General features: G+C 39.0%; 1 protein-coding gene across 1 annotated transcript in view; it reads left to right on the top strand.

Moving 5' to 3' along the window:
• Positions 1-15,165, top strand: part of LOC149835970 (histone-binding protein MSI1-like) — a 93,228-nt gene extending 78,063 nt beyond the window's left edge. The window contains exon 6 of the mRNA XM_090008882.1: positions 14,528-15,165. Within this exon, the coding sequence (XP_089865008.1) occupies positions 14,528-14,750 (223 nt within the window). The 3' untranslated portion in view covers positions 14,751-15,165. The remainder of the gene's footprint in view (positions 1-14,527) is intronic.
• The last annotated feature ends 2,685 nt before the right edge of the window (positions 15,166-17,850 follow it).

The following is a 17,850-nucleotide window of genomic DNA, read 5'->3' as shown; positions in this document are numbered from 1 at the left end:
CTATAAATCACTCAACAATGAAATAGTAAAGTCTATGTTGCATACATTCTTCTATCAAGTGCCGCCTTGTTCCAATAGCTTGCATGTGTCACAAAAACCGAGACACAAAAAGAAAATAAAAACAATAATAATTTCACTAAAACAAATGAAATCCAAATGCATTATCATTATGCATTTGGTCAAATCCAACAAACAATACATATCAAAGAACAAGAACAAGAACAAGAACAAGAACAAAATTCTTTTTATTAATAAAAAATATTCACACACACACACACACACACTGTAACAAGAAGGGTTCAAGAATACAAAGTGCACAAGCCCACTAAAGGGCAAAGTCACAAGCCAAGGCAGTAATAATACAAGCCACTAAGGGCATTCACAAAGCCACACAAGGGCACTTGCACACATGAAAAATAGTAATATGAATACACAAAAAATGTAGAAAATACAAGGTGGGGATTGCCCCATACACACACACACACACACACACACACACACACACAAGAGCTAGTCGTTAGACCATCCTAATCACTAGCTAGCCAAAAGTCTGAAATGCCCTTAAGGGCATTACAAAATACAAAAAAGAGGATAAAATACAACAAAAAATATTACATATTAATCCAAAAAATGCATTATAAACTATATATATATATATGTATATATATATATATATATGTATATATATATGTGTGTGTGTGTGTGTGCGCGCGCTGGTACTGCCCCCTTTTCTTATTCTGCCCCATTAGGCCCTTTCAAAAATCATTGTTTTTTTGCGTTTTTTCTCTAACACCATTTTTCCTCACATCTAAACCATATCAGCCAAGAAAGAGGATGCTCAAGGAAGATGATGAAAAGAGTCTTTCAGAAAGAAACTTCATTACTTTAGAAATGAGAGAAAGAATACATCTTAAAGGGGACACCCCCTCATGGTAACACTCTATGTCACATAGGTGCGGGTGCGGTGATGCGGCACTTTAAAAAAACTTGGGTGCGGGAGGGTATATATATATATATATAATTTTTAACAGTTAACAACAGTAACACTAATTTTTAATAGTTTTTTTTTTCTGAGTCTAGATTTGGACATTTATGACCCTGGGTGTGTTGACCACACCCAAGGTCGGCTTGACCGCACCGGGTGCCGCACCCGCACCGACACCCAAGTTGCATCACATCGATGCGGGTGCGACATCCTGTTGGCCGAATCCCTGTGACATAAGTTGCACTATAAGACAAATTTAGTTGACTCACTACCTCCTAAAATACAAAATTGCCCCTCATAAATAATCATGTGTACAAGAATGAGAGAAGGTAGCACAAAACTAAAAATACATATGGTACATCATGTGTACAAGAATGAGAGAAGGTAGCACAAAACTAAAAATCATAAATAATCATGTGTACAAGAATGAGAGTAGGAAATGTCTTAATGTGAATAGAGAAGTAGTTGTATATGTATCAAGGCAATTAAAGGATTGTAAGACGAATCTAACTCATTGTTTTGAGCAGTGGAGATCATTTTCGTTTTGAAAATTTGGAGGCATTATCTGTATGGCGAACAATTTGAGATATACATTGATAAAAAAAACTTGAAATATTTGCATTCGCTAAAATAACTTGAAATTCATAGGGGAGACCCGTACCTCTGTCCGACGCTAGGTGGCTACTGCAACCGCGTGAGGTTGATCCCACCGACCTCGATTGCTCACCGTGAGGGACGTGGGCACGATTAGGTCCTCCTACCTTCCGATCGCCGAAGATGAGACCATCGAGAACTTTCTTGCCAACGAGAGAGAGAGAGAGAGAGAGAGAGAGAGAGAGAGAGAGAGAGAGAGAGAGAGAGAGAGAGAGAGAGAGAGAGAGATTCAGGATCCCCTATTTGAAGAAGGGGAACCCCCAGAAAGGAAGGAGGGGATAGGTTTTCCCCCCTTTCCATTTGGCAGCCTCGCACGAACCCGCCCCCTGCTTCCATCGTGTAAGGGTTCTTTCAGAACCCTAACCGCTTCCTCCCCTTTGTTTTTATCGGGCAGACCCATCCTTTTTACTAAGTTTTTTTTTTTGTTACACAGGGCGTGACCCGGGTCCGAACCCGGTAACCGACCCCGAGTTGGGTCCGTGTCTTACCCCTTTTATATGGATCCACAAGTTGGATCCAGATGGATCCAACTGTGGATCCTCGTATTAAGTTTATATATATATATTTATTTGTTTTAAATATTTATTATTAATATTTTTATTATTATTATTTTAGTATAAACGTGGATGATATCATTTATACATGAATACCCCTTTATGGGTCCTGGATTCGAAATGTGGATCTTAGGCCCAATTTGCATATTTCAAAATATTTTATTATATATAAAAAAATAATGGCAAAAACTTACGGTTTTTACAAAAATAGACTACCTATCGGCAAAGAGAGAGAGAGAGAGAGAGAGAGAGAGAGAGAGAGAGAGAGAGAGAGAGAGAGAGCAACCCTCCTCTTCTTCTTCTTGGTAGAGAGAGACTGAGAAAGAGAACGAGATACATAGAGAGAGAGGGAAATAGAGGGACGAGAGAGACGAGCGAGAGAGAAACAAAGAAAGAGAGGGAGAGCGAGAGAGACTGAGAGGGAGAGACATGCGTGAGAGAGACTAAGAAAGAGAGGCAGAGCGAGAGAGACTGAGAGGGAGAGACTAAGAAAGAGAGGGAGAGCGAGAGAGATTGAGAGGGAGAGACAAGCGTGAGAGAGACTAAGAAAGAGAGGGAGAGAGACTGAGAGAGAGACGAGTGAGAGAGAGAGAGAGATTGAGAAAGAGAAGCAAAATGAGAGAGATTGAGAGGGAGAGACGAGCGAGAGAGAGAGAGACTGAGAGGGAGAGTTGAGCGAGAGAAAAGTAAGGAGGCTCAACAGGCTTCCTTATTTTTTCCCCTAAAATTGGGTCAAATGGGGGATTTGACTCTTATTTGACCCGATAATAACAAGGGTGCACCTCGCTCTGAGCCGTACTCATCATAGCGTATAAGGCATACACTTAAGTTAATTTGCATTTTTCATGCTTCAAGGCAAAAGGGGCCTTGCCTTGGGCCGAGACATGCTTTGAAGCGCATTTTTAACAATATTGGTGTCCACTGATTAATTTCATTGCTTCTTCGCTTAATGAGCCAAATTTTTTTAAAGCAGTTGATGCATCAAGAGAATATAAAATGTTGAGTATTTGAAGGGGTTTTTATAGAAGTAATAAAAAAAGTGGGTGATGAGAAAGTAGTGCAGATCATCATAAACAATGCTCTAGTTTGTAGAAGTGCAACATTGAGTTTAGAGAGTGTGTATCCTCATATGTTTTGTACTCCTTGTGTAGCACATAACTTGAATCTGACTCTCAAGAGCATCTGCAACCCAAAAGAGGGAAAATATTGATCTGCATATACTCTATGTTCATGGATTGATGAATTGGAAAAAGATGTCAAAAATATAAAAAAATTTATTGTCAACCATCATGATAATGCCATATTTAATAGGCATTCTGATCTAAAATTGTTAAAGGTTGCTGAAACACGTTTTAGATCCATCATTGTGGTGGTGAAAAAAATTAAGTCAAGAATGCTTTGACTAACATGGTAAGTAATGATAATTGGACATTCTATCGTACTAATGATGTTGCCAAGGCCCAAAAAATTAAGAAATGCATTATTGATGATGAATTTTGAGGTAGAGTCATGTACTTTCTTGAGTTTATGCAACCTATTTGGGAAATGCTTAGAAAAGTTGACAAGGATGAATCTATGCTTTATAAAGTTTATGAAATGTAGGATAATATGATTGAAAAAATTCAAGTTTCAGTTTTCAAGTATGAGGAAAAAATCCTGCATTGGATGATTTTGATTTTTTTAATTATATACATTCAATTTTAGTTAAAAGATTGGATAAGAGCAACACTCCTTTGCATTGCATTATATATTCTTTCAATCCCAAATATTATGCAAAAGAAGTGGTAGGAAGGTGGTGTTGGTCGTGTTCCTCCAAATTTAGACCCATTGCTATCAAGGCATATGGATATGTGTATAGCAAGACTTTATCGAGAACCACGTATTATAAAGCAAGCCACACATGAGTTTGAAATTTTTTTCTTTAGAAGGTTTTATGGACAAACAATACTAACAAGAGAGGAGAAGGATATAGATCCTATAATATGGTGGTCAACATATGGATCACAAACACCTTTTCTCCAGCGTCTTGCATTGCGATTGCTATCTCAGTGTAACGCCCCAAAATCGTGGACTTGAAACCTTTTATGAAAAAGGTTGAAAGCTTTGAAATCAATCATTTATCAGAGTTTGAAACAGAAGTTTCGCGGAAGATCAGGTTTAAAATAGCAAATCCCTGAACCTTGGGCACATTACAACGCAAATTCCCCTTTACAAACCGATTTGCAATTCAAGTATATATATTTTATTGAAATGAAAAGAAGAACGAAGTTTTGGTAACACAGTTTTAGTAATCCAGAGTTTTAATAAGAAGAGATGCTTTCAAAGAAACTTTATACCACATTTACCAAAAGGGTCCCTAGGAGCGCAACATCAGGAAAGGGGCCTTGCCTTGAACGCATCACACCATCGTGCTATCGCAAGTTGTATAACCTGTTCACCATCTGCCCATGAAATGGGCCAGTCTCACAACAGACAAGTAGGGGGCAAAAGACAAGAAAGAACAAAGACTGCAATAAGCAAGATAAACACTAGATCAAGCAGAAAAAGCAAGACTAGCGGATCTAACAAAAGTACTATTGAGTAAGCCAAACTCTAGTAAAGCAAAACAGCTAAATACAAGAGCAGGAAGGATCATAGTGCTACACAAGCAACTATAGCGATCCCACAAATACTATAGGTGAAGAGTGACTAACTCTATCCAACAATCAAACAAAGCAATTGCATAAGACAAGCATTCATAAGCTACACATGATAAGCAATCATACGGTAGCAGTTATATCACAATATATAAGCAGCTTATAAGCCAAGCAGCTACATCAGTCCTAGTTGCCACCAGTTCGTAGATTACGAGCTGTATGCAATCACATCAATCATAAGAGACACAAGCCAACGAATAAACATTTAACTAGTATGAGAAGTTAGTTATCACTGAGCAAAGAACTGCACAAGCAGTTTAACCAACTTAGAGTAATGCCTCGACAGACGTGCATAACTCAACAAGTAACATATGGCCAAGAGAGTAAGCAAGCAATCAAGTCACATCACAATACGAATATCTCATAATCGTGTGCATAAGTTATATCTTGTTCTCTTTATAAGCAGGTCGTTGTGGGTACGCACAAGGCAAAACGTATAAACAACCGAGATCGATTCGGGGGTCCATTATGCTATGTATTTTATTATACCCCGAATGACTGACTGAGTCCGCTCCTAAGGGGACGACCAGTGACCAAGAGAGTAAATCCCCAAAGGCAAACGAAGGCCCATGGATGCATCCAACTTCTGCAGAAGTGGCCTGAAGTATTTCCCCTAACCTCCGATGACCGGGGAAGTCAGATCTTTGCCCGTGATTGCCATTAATGACTGTTCATCGGAGTTTTGTACCATCCATCCTCTCTCTTGATGAACTGTCCCAAATGAGCACGACAAGGGGTTTCTTAACCGCCGTTCTATTCTACATGCTCTGGTCTTTCAACCCAATCGAGCATCTTGCCTGTGAAGGCACATGATTATTATTTATGTGAATTATACGCGTCATTGCGCGTTCGAGGCAACCACACACCTCTCATCCTACTCATCGCAGTACGCAACGTACTTGTTTAAAAGTACAACCATGATGAGAGGGGTCAACTCATAGTGAGGGTAGAAACATCTCCTGTGATCTCAAACACGTGCCATTGCACGTTCGAGGTAGACATATACCTCTCATCCTACTCATCGTAGTACGTCAAGTACCTGTTCAAAAGTACAACCACGATGAGAGGGGTAGAGATCTCTTGGGAGGAAATCTCCCAACACTTCTGCTTTACAGAAGTCCACAATGAACTCATTTCAGTTCCAACTTATCGTGCTCTGGTCCTTTAGACAATCGCAAGCATTCTGCCTATTAGGCAAATATCAACATAACAGGATTTAACTTAAAGTATCAATATACGTTTAGAGGTTACTACAGACCTCTCGTCCTGCTCTTCGTAGTCCAAACATATTGTACACGACTAAGGGTACGACTATAAGGAGATGCGCATGGATTTCTTAGGAGAAATCCATCAACAATACTTTCGCGAAGGAAGGCGCTACTATCTTAGTTGGACCAGAAAGCCTAGAAACTAGGTCTTGTATCAGAAGTGATGTAACGCCAATCTAGCGATGGCGCAAGTACCTCAATAGGATTCCTGCCCTACTCGTGCACATGCTCCTAAACAAGGTTATCTGAGTCGTATCAGATAGGCGAACTGAGGTTGTAACACACTTTCTTCAAATACATCGATTTGGGAGATCCAGCCGCTATCTCTGCTTCACAAAGCTATACATCTTTGAAAATAGGTTTGCACCTAAGATCATCATCTTTGGAGAACAAGTGCATAAGTGTGTGTCGTGACTCTTAAGACAAGTAAAACAATATTACACTATACACTCGAAGCTGCACTCAGGGAGTGCAAGCTGACAAAAGGCAAACTCATGTACATACTAATACAATGACAAATCAAGGGGCAAGACTCGATGTGCGAAGTTGCACCGCGAGGGTAGAACGCTAGAGCTATACACGAGGTATGAAATCATACATCGACCATCGAAACACAGAAGCCGACAACTACGTAAGCAACTCACGGGGTATAGGATCATATCCTGACTAAGCAAGTGTAAAGGGTGACTCACGAGACATGGGGTTGTACCTCGATTAAACGATAAGCGTAAACAAGGAGCATACGACCGAGATAAGAATGCATGCATCAGCAAAGCATATGCACGAAGTGCGGCAGCAAGACGAACACATACAAAAGTAAGTGCGACATCCAACATCACAGCAATAAGAAAGTAAAGTAAGAAGAGTAAAGCAAGTAGTAAGGCCATGGCGCATAGAGCACAAGGCAACAAATAAATGCAGAAAGTAAAATGCAAGAACGTAAAGGAGGACCAAGATTGCATCCTGGAGTAAAAAGGTATACAAGTAAATGTCATGGCGCATAAAGCGCGGGGCAACAGAAAAGTTGAGACAGAAAGTAAATGCCAAGGCGCATAAAGTGCGGGGCAACAAGAAAGTAAAGTACAGAAAGTAAAGAGGACAAGGATCGCGAAACCGCGTCCTTAAATTAAAAGACATGAATTAAAAGCCTAGGCATATATAGCGCGGCGGCAACAGAAAGAAAAGTACAAGAAAAGTAAAGAGGACAAGGATCACGAAACCGTGTCCTTGAAGGTAAAGACATACATATATATATATATTATACATATACATATATCATCCTCTTTTAGTTATCTTTCCTTATTTTAGCATTTATCCGTTCATTGTCCTTTTACGCAAAAATCCCCTACCTTAAGGGGTTGCGGGTCCTCGTACGCCAACGGCGTAAGTAAGCGCAAGCTCGAGCCACGAAGGCGAGCTGGATCCACCATTCAACCTGCGATGCTTGGAACGTTAGTATATGTCGTAATATAAACAAGAAGCGGGTCCGGTAAGACCTGCAGTGGTACCAGGCTCCAAACACGAGAGCAGGCAGGGAGCTCAACTCCCTGCAGAAGAGGGACAAAGGCAGCAAGGCCTCCTGCCTGCAGGAGGCAGAGACAGGAACTTTGCATCCTGCAGACAAGGGTGCCAGAGGCAGGGGCCTCAGCCCTGCTTGGCATCAACAACAGAGGTAGGGAGCAAGAGCTCCTTGTCTGCCAGAACAAAGAAAGGCAGGGGAGGGAGCAGGGGTTCCCTGCCAATCCTGCCACAACAAGACAAGGGGGAAACACTATCAGAACACGAAACAAGACAGGGGGCACAACCTCCCTGCGGGAAACGAGACAGGCCTGTCGTTAGCAAGAACAAGGCAAGGGGCAAAGCCCCTTGCTAGAGAACAAACGAGGTGCAGGGGGCATTGCCCCTTGCTTGAAAGCAGGAAAGCAGGCGAGCTTCACCCCCTGCTAGGAATCCAAAGGAGGCAGGGGGCAAAACCCCCTACCGAGAAGCAACAAGAGTGCAGGGGGGCTCCGCCCCCTGCCGGCAAACAAAAGAAGGCAGGGGGGGCGAAGCCCCCTGCCGAGAAGCAAAACAAAGGCAGGGGAGGCCTCGCCCCTTGCCGGGAAACAAGAGAAGGCAGGGGTGTGAAGCGCCCTGCTGACAAAGGCAGGGGGACCTCGCCCCCTGCCGACGAGAGGCAGCGATAGGGGGCTTAACCCCCCCTGTCGACCGACTGCAAAAAGGCAGGGGGGTAACCCCCTGCCGACAAGAGGTGACGAAAGGGCGCTCAGCGCCCTGTCGACCAACCCCTCACAAAGGAAAAGAAGAAGAGAAGAGTTTTTTTTTTACCTCAGGAGACCATAGCGATGGGGGAGTCCACGGATCACCCAGGAGATGGCGACGAAACCTTGCTCAATAGGCAAAAAGGGACCGAGGAGATGATGGCCTTGGGGTTGCTCCGATGCTGGGAGGAGGAGAAGGTGGCTGATGACGGGTCAGGAAAGGCGTCGGGGACAGGGGGTCGCCGACGCTCAGAGATCGTCGATCACAGCAGAGAAGAAGAAGAAAGTGGTGGCCGACAGTGAGTCACCGGCAACAGAGGTCATCGAGGCTTGGAGGTCAGCGACGACGGGGAACTCAGGCGGCGAGGGTCAAAAACTATTTCTCAAGTTTTAGCCTTATTTAAAGCATCTAGTTCAACTTTCATTGCTTCAACCCAATGAAAAATATTTTTTGCTTGATTATAATGGGAAGGTTCATAGTAAGAATGCAAGGCTATTAGACAAGCTCTATAGTTAGATGAGAGAGTTTCATAAGAGACAAACCTATTAGGTGGAATTGATTCTCTAGAAGATCGCCTAAGAGAGGTTTTTCCTAGGGGTTCATTAAGCCACAATAATTTTTCTAAAGCACTAATAGGTTGCGCTTGCTCACGCCGAGTGTATACTTGGAGATTGTCACCATTAGTTGGTGATAGATACCTCAATATCATGAGAATCATTTTTATGAGTATTTTCTAAAAATTCTGGATGACTTAAAGAGTCATCATTTGAATCTTCTAAAAGATCATAGATAAACATATAATCAATTTCATTTGGTTTTTCCAATATTTCAAAACCATTTTCATCTTCTAAAAAAGTCACATATTTGGAAACACATAACTTATTGTTTTTATAGTCAAAGCATCTATAACCCTTTTGATTTTCACCATATCCTAAAAATACGCATTCAATTGCTTTTGGTGACAATTTATCTCTTTTATGCAAGAGAACAAAGCATTTACACCCAAAAATACGAAGACGATTGTAATTGGGTGTTATATTGAAAAGCTTTTCATAAGGAGAGATATTGTTCAATTTTGAAGATGGCATTCTATTGATTAAATTGGTGGAGGTTAACACGGCTTTGGCCCAAAATTTTTTAGGAATATTTTTAGAAATGAGTAATGATCTAGTGGTTTCTAAAATATGTCTATGTTTTCTTTCCGCTAGACCGTATTGTTGAGGAGTTCTTAGGCATGATTTTTTATGACAAATGCCATGTTGTTTTAAATATGATTGAAACTCATTTGATAAATATTCTCCACCCAAATCGGATCTAAAAATGGATATGCGGCTTTGAAATTGATTTTGAACTTTTGCATGAAATTCTTTGAAAAAGTTAAAAACTTTCGATTTAAGGTTAAGAAAATAGATCCATACATATCTAGTATAATCATCAATAAAGGTAACATAATATGAATAACCACCTTTAGATAGAACCGGAGATGGTCCCCATACATCAGAATGCACCAATTCAAAAGGTCTTGTTGACACAAAGGTTCTAATAGGAAAATGAATAGACTTCATTTTTCCAAAAATGCAATCTTTGCAATTGATATCTTTTTCTTTACAAAACTTGTTTCCTATGACACAAGGATTCGGCTAGCAGGGTGTCGCACCCGCACCGCGGGTGCGGGTGCGGCACTAGGTGCGGTCAACCCGATCCTGGGTGCGTTGACCACACCCAGGATCATTTTAATCCATTTTTGTTTGGATTTTTTTTTAAATTGCCCTATGAAATGGGTTGCAGAATTTAAAAAAAAAAAATTCTGGACAGCTGCTGCTCTTGTTTTATAAAGGGGCACTTGTGTCCACAACATCTGACGAGCTTTGTTGGCATCCCATGCTATTCCTGCCTCCAAACAATTAATTCACAGCGTTGGAAAACGTACTGTTAACTTGGAAATGATGATCCATCTTCCTCAAAAATTAAAACCAAAATTCAAGAGCCTTTTGAAGTCTTTATGCTTCAACCAACCAAATCCTTTTTCGTCAAGGATTTTCTCTCTCTATAATAAATGATAATGATGGTGGTAGAGTAGAGCCTTGTTGGCTATTAGTATTCACTTTTCTCCTGATGAGGTGCTCTAGCCGTAGCCTTGTGTAGACCTCTCTTTTCCACATGTCAAATCCAATAAATTTCTTTTAGCTGTCATCTGTGTGCAACTGTATATAAAATGAAATTTGAAGAACCCTAGGAGTGGCGTCGTAGGCCTCGTGAAGACTCTCTCCAACAAACCACGTCAAACCTTTCACTTATATTTTTTTTCGTGAAGACCAACGAGTTTCAGACATGATTGAATCATGACAGTTAGCAGAACCCAGCTGGCTGGGTCGATCAGATTGCCAATCCTTTCGGTTCATCAATTTTGTCTCGTTGAGCTAAAGTACACAACAAGCAGAACGTGGGTAACAAGTCTTCACCCCCGACCCCCTTCTCTCTCTCTATATATATATATTATTATTTTTTTTTACATTTTTGCCCCTGCCGCACCCGGGTTTTTTGGAAGTGCCGAATCCCCGCACCCGCACCCATGTGACATAGCTTGTTTCCAAAATGAAAAAGATACATTTTAGAGTAACTTGGATGTCCATGCCTTTTATGCCAAGTTTCAATATTTTTATCTTGGACATAAGTACAAAAAGAGGTATTAGGAAGCATTAAGTGATCCATAAAATAAAGATCTCCCTTCCTATGGCCTTGCCCAATCCGCTTCCAGGACCGTAGATCCTGCACAAAGCACCCTTGAGATGAGAAGGATATTTCACATCCATGGTCGACAATTTGGGAAACGGAAAAACGGTTAAGATTTAGTTTAGAAACTATTTTTACTTTTGGAACAAGGAAATTTTGAATATTTTTAGAATCAAGAGTTCCAATACCATTTATTTTGAGAAAAGTTCCATCGGCTGTAGAGACACAAGATATTTTTGAATTGGTGCTCACATTGGTTAATGCATTTTCATGAGGAGTCATGTGAAAAGAGGCTTCAGAATCTAAAATTCAAGAGTACGTACCGGGAGGTGATGATGAGGCAATGGCGGCACCGGAGGTGGAAGAAGTGGCCTTTAGAATTTGTTGGAGAGCCATGGAAATTTGACCAAGAGTATCCTTGAGATCCCTGTTTTTGCCTTCATCTTCTTTGGTGGAGGATTTCTCAACGGAAGCCACCTTTGGCTTGAATGTCTCATTTAACTTTGGGCAAACGGGTTTATTATGTTCCAGCTCATAACAATGATGACATATAATAATTTTTCTTCCACCACTCCTTTGCTTACGAAAATGAGGTGGCTTGTATGTTTTAACATGATTGCTGGGTTTAAATACGGCAAGAACTTCATCTATGCTTTTACTCATGCTATGCCTAGTCTCTTCTTGAGTGATTTCGGCAATAACCTCCTCTAAATGAGGAAACATAGATCTATGGAGGAGTGAGACTCTAACTTGTTCAAATTCGGGATGAAGCCCAAATAAAAATTGAAACAATCTATCTTGTTCTATTTGCTTTTGTCTTAGTTCCACATCCTCCGTAGCCACCCATTTAGGATCTAAAAGAGCCAATTCATCCCACAAAGGATTTAGAGCACTATAATAGTCTTGTATGCTCATGTCGCCTTATTTTGTGGTTCTTACTTTTTCTTATAAAAAGTAAGCTCTTGCAAGATCCTTTTGGGTATACATACTCTTCATAAAAAACCAAGCTTCATTTGCCCGGCGGAATTTTGCAATATTTGCACATACCTTAAGTTCAACGTTATTCATAAACCATGCTAGGATTTTTGCATGGTTGCTCTCCCAATCTTCCATTTGGTGATGATAATCTTCAATGGCCTTGAGACGAACATCACCTTTAAGCGCTTTCTCTTGATCTTCTTCCATCTTTGTGAGCTTAAGTTGGGGTTCCGGAACGGTTCCCATTACATAACCCCAAAGCTTATTGCCTTTGAGATTATTCTCCATTGCGGATGCCCATAATTTTTCCCATTAAGCTTGAATGATAGGTCGATCTTGACTTCTATTGATTCAAAATGACGATGTGAAAAAGAAAGGAAGTAGAGAAAGACAAGATTTCACCTTAGAGAATCGTATGGCTCTGATACCATGTAATGAAGTATGCGGAAGAATTCAAGAATGCCAATGCATTCACTATGTCCAACACCGGACAAAAGAAACAAGCATAAGAGAGAAAATCCACTAAGGGATATACGAAAGGCCTTACAACAAGGCTACACACATAAAATAAATACCCATTTTATTGGAGAGGGGCTCTCTAAAAGCAATACAAGATACAAGGGGGTTTCCCCTATTTATAAACAAAGGGAGACTAAAGGGAGCTCCCAATAGAGTCGTTGGGAGCCCCCAACGGTCACAATTGTGATGGTTGGGGGCCACAACGACTCCATTGTGGGGCCCCTTTAGTATCCCAAATAAAGATTAAAAAAAAACAAAAAATAAAAATAAAAAACAGAAAAATAAAAAGAATTAAAACAAGTACCCCTATCAGGTACTTTCGAAAAGACCATAATACCCCTATCGGGTATTATAGTGAATACATCTATATATTTATATATATAGATGTATTAATACATATGTTTTAACATATATATACCCTCACCGCACTCCCACACCCAAGTTTCTTTAAAGTGCCACATTGCCGCACCCGCATCCGCACCCACACCTATGTGACATAGTTCAGAACTATAACAACACACTTTTGATTTATGTATGCTCAAGAGGGCTCTGGGCTCTACTTATCGGGCTAGGGGGGCAGTTTGTAACATCAACTGATGAAATATTTGAAAGTGTGAAAAGACTTCAGATTTGTGTTTAAGAAAATAGATCCAAGTGTGTCTCGTGAAATCATTTACAAAGATTACATAATAAATAAAGCCACCTTCGGAGCTAATAGGTGTGGGGCCCTATACATCTGAGTGTATTAATTCTAGTTGTCGAGAAGTGACAAAAGTTCTTTCTTGAAATGGTTGTCTTTTCATTTTTCTCAGAATACATTTTTCACATTTAAAAGTTTCAAAATTATAAAAAAAAATCATCTTTGGAAATAACTGGAGCTTGGATACACTAGGATGTCCTAGTCTTATGTACCATAAGTCTAAGTCAATCTTTTGAACATTACAACACAATGTATTCTTAGGTATATCCAAAAAATTCATATAGTATAAGCCTCATTCTCTATGGCCTTCCCCAATCAACTTTCCTGACTGGTGATCTTGCCCTCGACATTCACGAGAGGAGAAAAAAACATTACATCCATGGTCAATTAATTGTGAAACAGATAAAAGATTTAAATTTAGTTTAGGAATATATCTAACTTGTGGAATACAAAATCTTTTCGAGTTTTCGAAATTCCTAATTTCTTTAATTTCAAGAGATGTCCCATCAACAGCAAACACATTTGACCCATTTAAGTTATGACATTTAGATAAGATATTAATGTTTAGGGTCATATGAAAAGATGCACTTGAGTCAAGAAGCCAAAGAGATTTACCTGGATCTGAGGTGCTAATGGAAGAGATTGCGGCTACAGTCGAGGACGACGTTCCCTTGAACAGTGGTTGAAGTGCTTCCACTAGTTGTACTAGAGATATGCTTCCAATGAAAGATTCATTGGATTCTTGCGGAGGTCCGACAGAGGCAACTTTCTTTTCATATGGTTTCTTCAGTTTTGGGTATGCTCCTTAGTGGGCAAGGGGGTTTGGGGTTTTACATTGATGGCTGACACTGAAGAAGGGATGGATCAAGTGATTGTACATCCAGTGGACATAAAATAGACTGTTTTTCCCTGGCCATCCAAAGAAAAAAAGTGTTTGATTTGTGTATGATCTAAAAGAGCTAGTTTTGGATTAGGGCTATTGTGTTAATCTAATCTCTGCTTCTGATTGATATGATGTCAAGAAAAAATTCCAGATATAACTCATTTTCCTTATTATACTATCTGATCTTGGTTTAAAGCCAAGTGTTCTTGCATGTTCTTTCTAGAAGGCACAGGGTTTGTATCTCATTCAATTCATAACCTTGTTATCACCTTGAATGATTCATTATTTCCTTCAGAATTGGTGATGAGCAAGCTCCTGAAGATGCCGAGGATGGGCCTCCCGAGCTGCTCTTTATTCATGGTGGTCATACTGGAAAGATCTCAGACTTCTCATGGAGCTATAACGATGATTGGATCATGTCAAGTGTCGCTGAGGATAACACTCTTCAAATTTGGCAGATGGCAAAAAATATTTACAATTTTGATGATGATGATCTGAACTGTGAAGATCATCAATAGGTTGCAGTCAGCTAGCAGTTTACCGTCTATGGTCTGAAAAATGAACTGATAAAGCAATTACAAGAACATATCTTCTTACACATTCATATGAAAACTTTTCTATTTTCTTGACCTTATTCTCATGATGTATAGAAGCACTGGCATGATCTGGAACATCAAAGTGAGCTGGCTAAAGTCCGCATTAAATGCATGAGCCAGAGCCTGGCTGGTTTACAATGGTGGAGAATAGGCAGCTTAAAACTGCTGGTCATATGTCCTTTATTCTTACTATACATATCTGTCCCTTCATATTCAAAACAATGTTTACAGTATTCTCCTGTAAGATGTCAGTTAAATGCAACATTTTGGAAGCCTAACAGCATTAATTTTAATGTATCAACTCTACATTAAGGAAATATTTGAAATCCAGGTTATTTTAGGTTCTTTTTCATGCAAAGGAGGATTCAGTATCTTTCAGTCATGCACTGTACAAATTTGCTTTAAAGCAGTTGCCATTAAAAGAAGTGACCATGTTTGTGTTCTTTTACTAAAAGTGTTTGAGATATTTTGCTGCTGTTGTGTCTGTTTGAATGTTAGATTCCTTAATTTCACAAGTTGGGAGTCATAAAATTCTCAGATGTGCAAGCTAAGCTTTTTAAGGCTAAAATGCTATGAAAGTCATAGGACAGTAACTTCAGAAAGTTGTTTAAAAGGTTTTGTCAAAATGTTGGAAATTTAGTGTATGGACAAATGAATGAAGAAATGAATCATAGCTTTTTTGAAAAAGAAATGAATCATAGCTATTCATTAAGATAAATTGGAATTTTGGTAGTACTGGAACAACCTCAAATTACACTATTAAGTTGTATGCACTGGATCTTATGCAACTACTATGTAGTTAAATAACCTACTTCTAGTTAATCTATGTAATCTAGTAGCAGCTGTCCTAGAAATTCAACTCTCCATTTAGTATGAGCAGAGTTCTATATAATCAAGTAAGCAGCTGACCAGTTAAGTTCATGAAAGCAACTCCTGCAAAACACTGTTTTAATGTTTTTATTTATGAAACAAAAGTTGTAAATCAGCATGATGCTTGGATGACCGGTCATACCTGTCAGTTTTCTAATTCCAAGAAAATCTTACCAAATTGTGCAAGGTGTGAATGAGTGTTTATGTAATCAAAACGACATGAACACTATATGAAACTGGAATCATATATGCATCTTTTTTTTTTAATCTAAGTACAATGAATGAATCCTGTAGGATGCATTAAGCTTGCATTCATGAGCATCAATGTATTTAGGACAAATTAATATCTATATGTATCTATTTATTTCTTTAGTGATACATGCATATTAGCATGAACAAACAAAATGTGTTACGCTGTCGTTCCAGCCATTAAGTTGAATCGATACGCATAATGACATGCATCCCAGCATAGTCATGTACATTGTCCCATAATTCATATATAACGGTCGATGACCATACATCAGCCATGACTAAGACCCATAGCTGAATATATGTATTTTCATACTTGTACTGAGATGGTGTGCAACATACGTGTGCCTTATGGCACCATGCACACGGATAGAGATACTATGCCCTAACCTCTGTCAATGAACCAAATCTCAAAACCGTGGGTATGGCTGGATCTATTGGTTATTGCCCTCCTCCAAGCTGCACCTAATCCATTACCTCTACCACTTTCGAGAGAGAGAGAGAGAGAGAGAGAGAGAGAGAGAGAGAGAGAGAGAGAGAGAGAGAGAGAGAGAGAGAAACTAAAAGAAGAGCGGGACGTGAATAAGGGTCTCCCTTCTTATAAGAGATGTCCTTAATTCAAATGAGGAATAGGAAATCACTAAGTTTCTTATTTTCATTTGAATCCTACCATACAATTTCCTTTCAATCCTTTAAAAAAATAAAACGTGAATGAGGTAAGACTTCTCTCTTACCTTTTACTTTATTTCTTGCTGTATTTTGTTCTTTCTTATTTCATTTCCTTTTGATTTAGTTTAGGAAACTTTTTCCTACACGCTGGATGGGATAAAACAAGTAGGTGAAACCATAAAAAAGTAGGTGATTTAGTTTAGGAAATTTCTCGTTTTTAAAAAACTCATGAGAAATTGAAAAAAATCCATAGATCTCACATTTTTTTCGGCAAAATCTCGACAATAAAAAATAAATTAAAAAATCTAAAATTTATTTTTATAAGAAAATATTAATAAACATTATTTAAAAATAAAAATACATGCTTTTTTTTTGCGATAAATAGCCGTTTAATTATGTTTTTTTCATAAATCTTGTGATATTTTGAAAATCTCGTGAGAAATTGCCGTTTTAAACTTTCAAGCAATTTCTCATGATATTATCGTGAGATTTTCATAAATCTCACGATATTTGTCACTATGGGTGAAACAACCCAGCCTACTTGGGCCTCTTCTTGGTTTAAAAATGGATCCAAATCCATTTGGAGATCCATATACTATAATGGGGCCCATATAGAGGCATCCCTTCCAATGTACTTCACACTCTAATAATACATTAATTAATTATCCAAATTAAATCTGTTTTTACTCGAATTCACTTTTAATCAAATCCTTTTACTAAATTCAATTTAACTCACCTTGAAATTCAATTTACCATTACATTACCTATTAAATAAAAATCTAATTCTACCTTAACTTTAAATTCAAATTGAATAAAATTCCAATCTCAAGTTACACCTTAAACTAAACGTGGATATTGGATCAGTTCAAAATCATTGACGGATCAAATTCCAGTCATACCATAAAATTTAATATTATTTCCTTCATATATATATATATATATTTGAATTTTGTCTCACATGCCAAAATAAGAGAGAAGGGGGTCGATTTTCCCTTCTTTGGTAAGTGGGTGCCACTGCGGGGGGGGGGGGGGGGGGGGGGGGGGGAGGATCCACCCTATCCTCTATAGACTAAAAAATTATGCTTAAATTTTAGTATTAATTTAAAACTCACTTTAAGTTTCCTAATTTATCCCGGATCCAAATTTGGATTATATTCTATTTTGGATCAACCAAATATCCAAATCCAATTCTAAAATGAATTTTGGATTTCTCCAAGATCCAATACCCAAACTC

The sequence above is a fragment of the Nuphar pumila genome, chromosome 6, assembly GCF_984573655.1.
Source record: "Nuphar pumila chromosome 6, dmNupPumi1.hap1.1, whole genome shotgun sequence".
NCBI classification, from domain to species: domain Eukaryota; kingdom Viridiplantae; phylum Streptophyta; class Magnoliopsida; order Nymphaeales; family Nymphaeaceae; genus Nuphar; species Nuphar pumila.
This window is presented reverse-complemented; position numbering and strand designations above follow the sequence as displayed.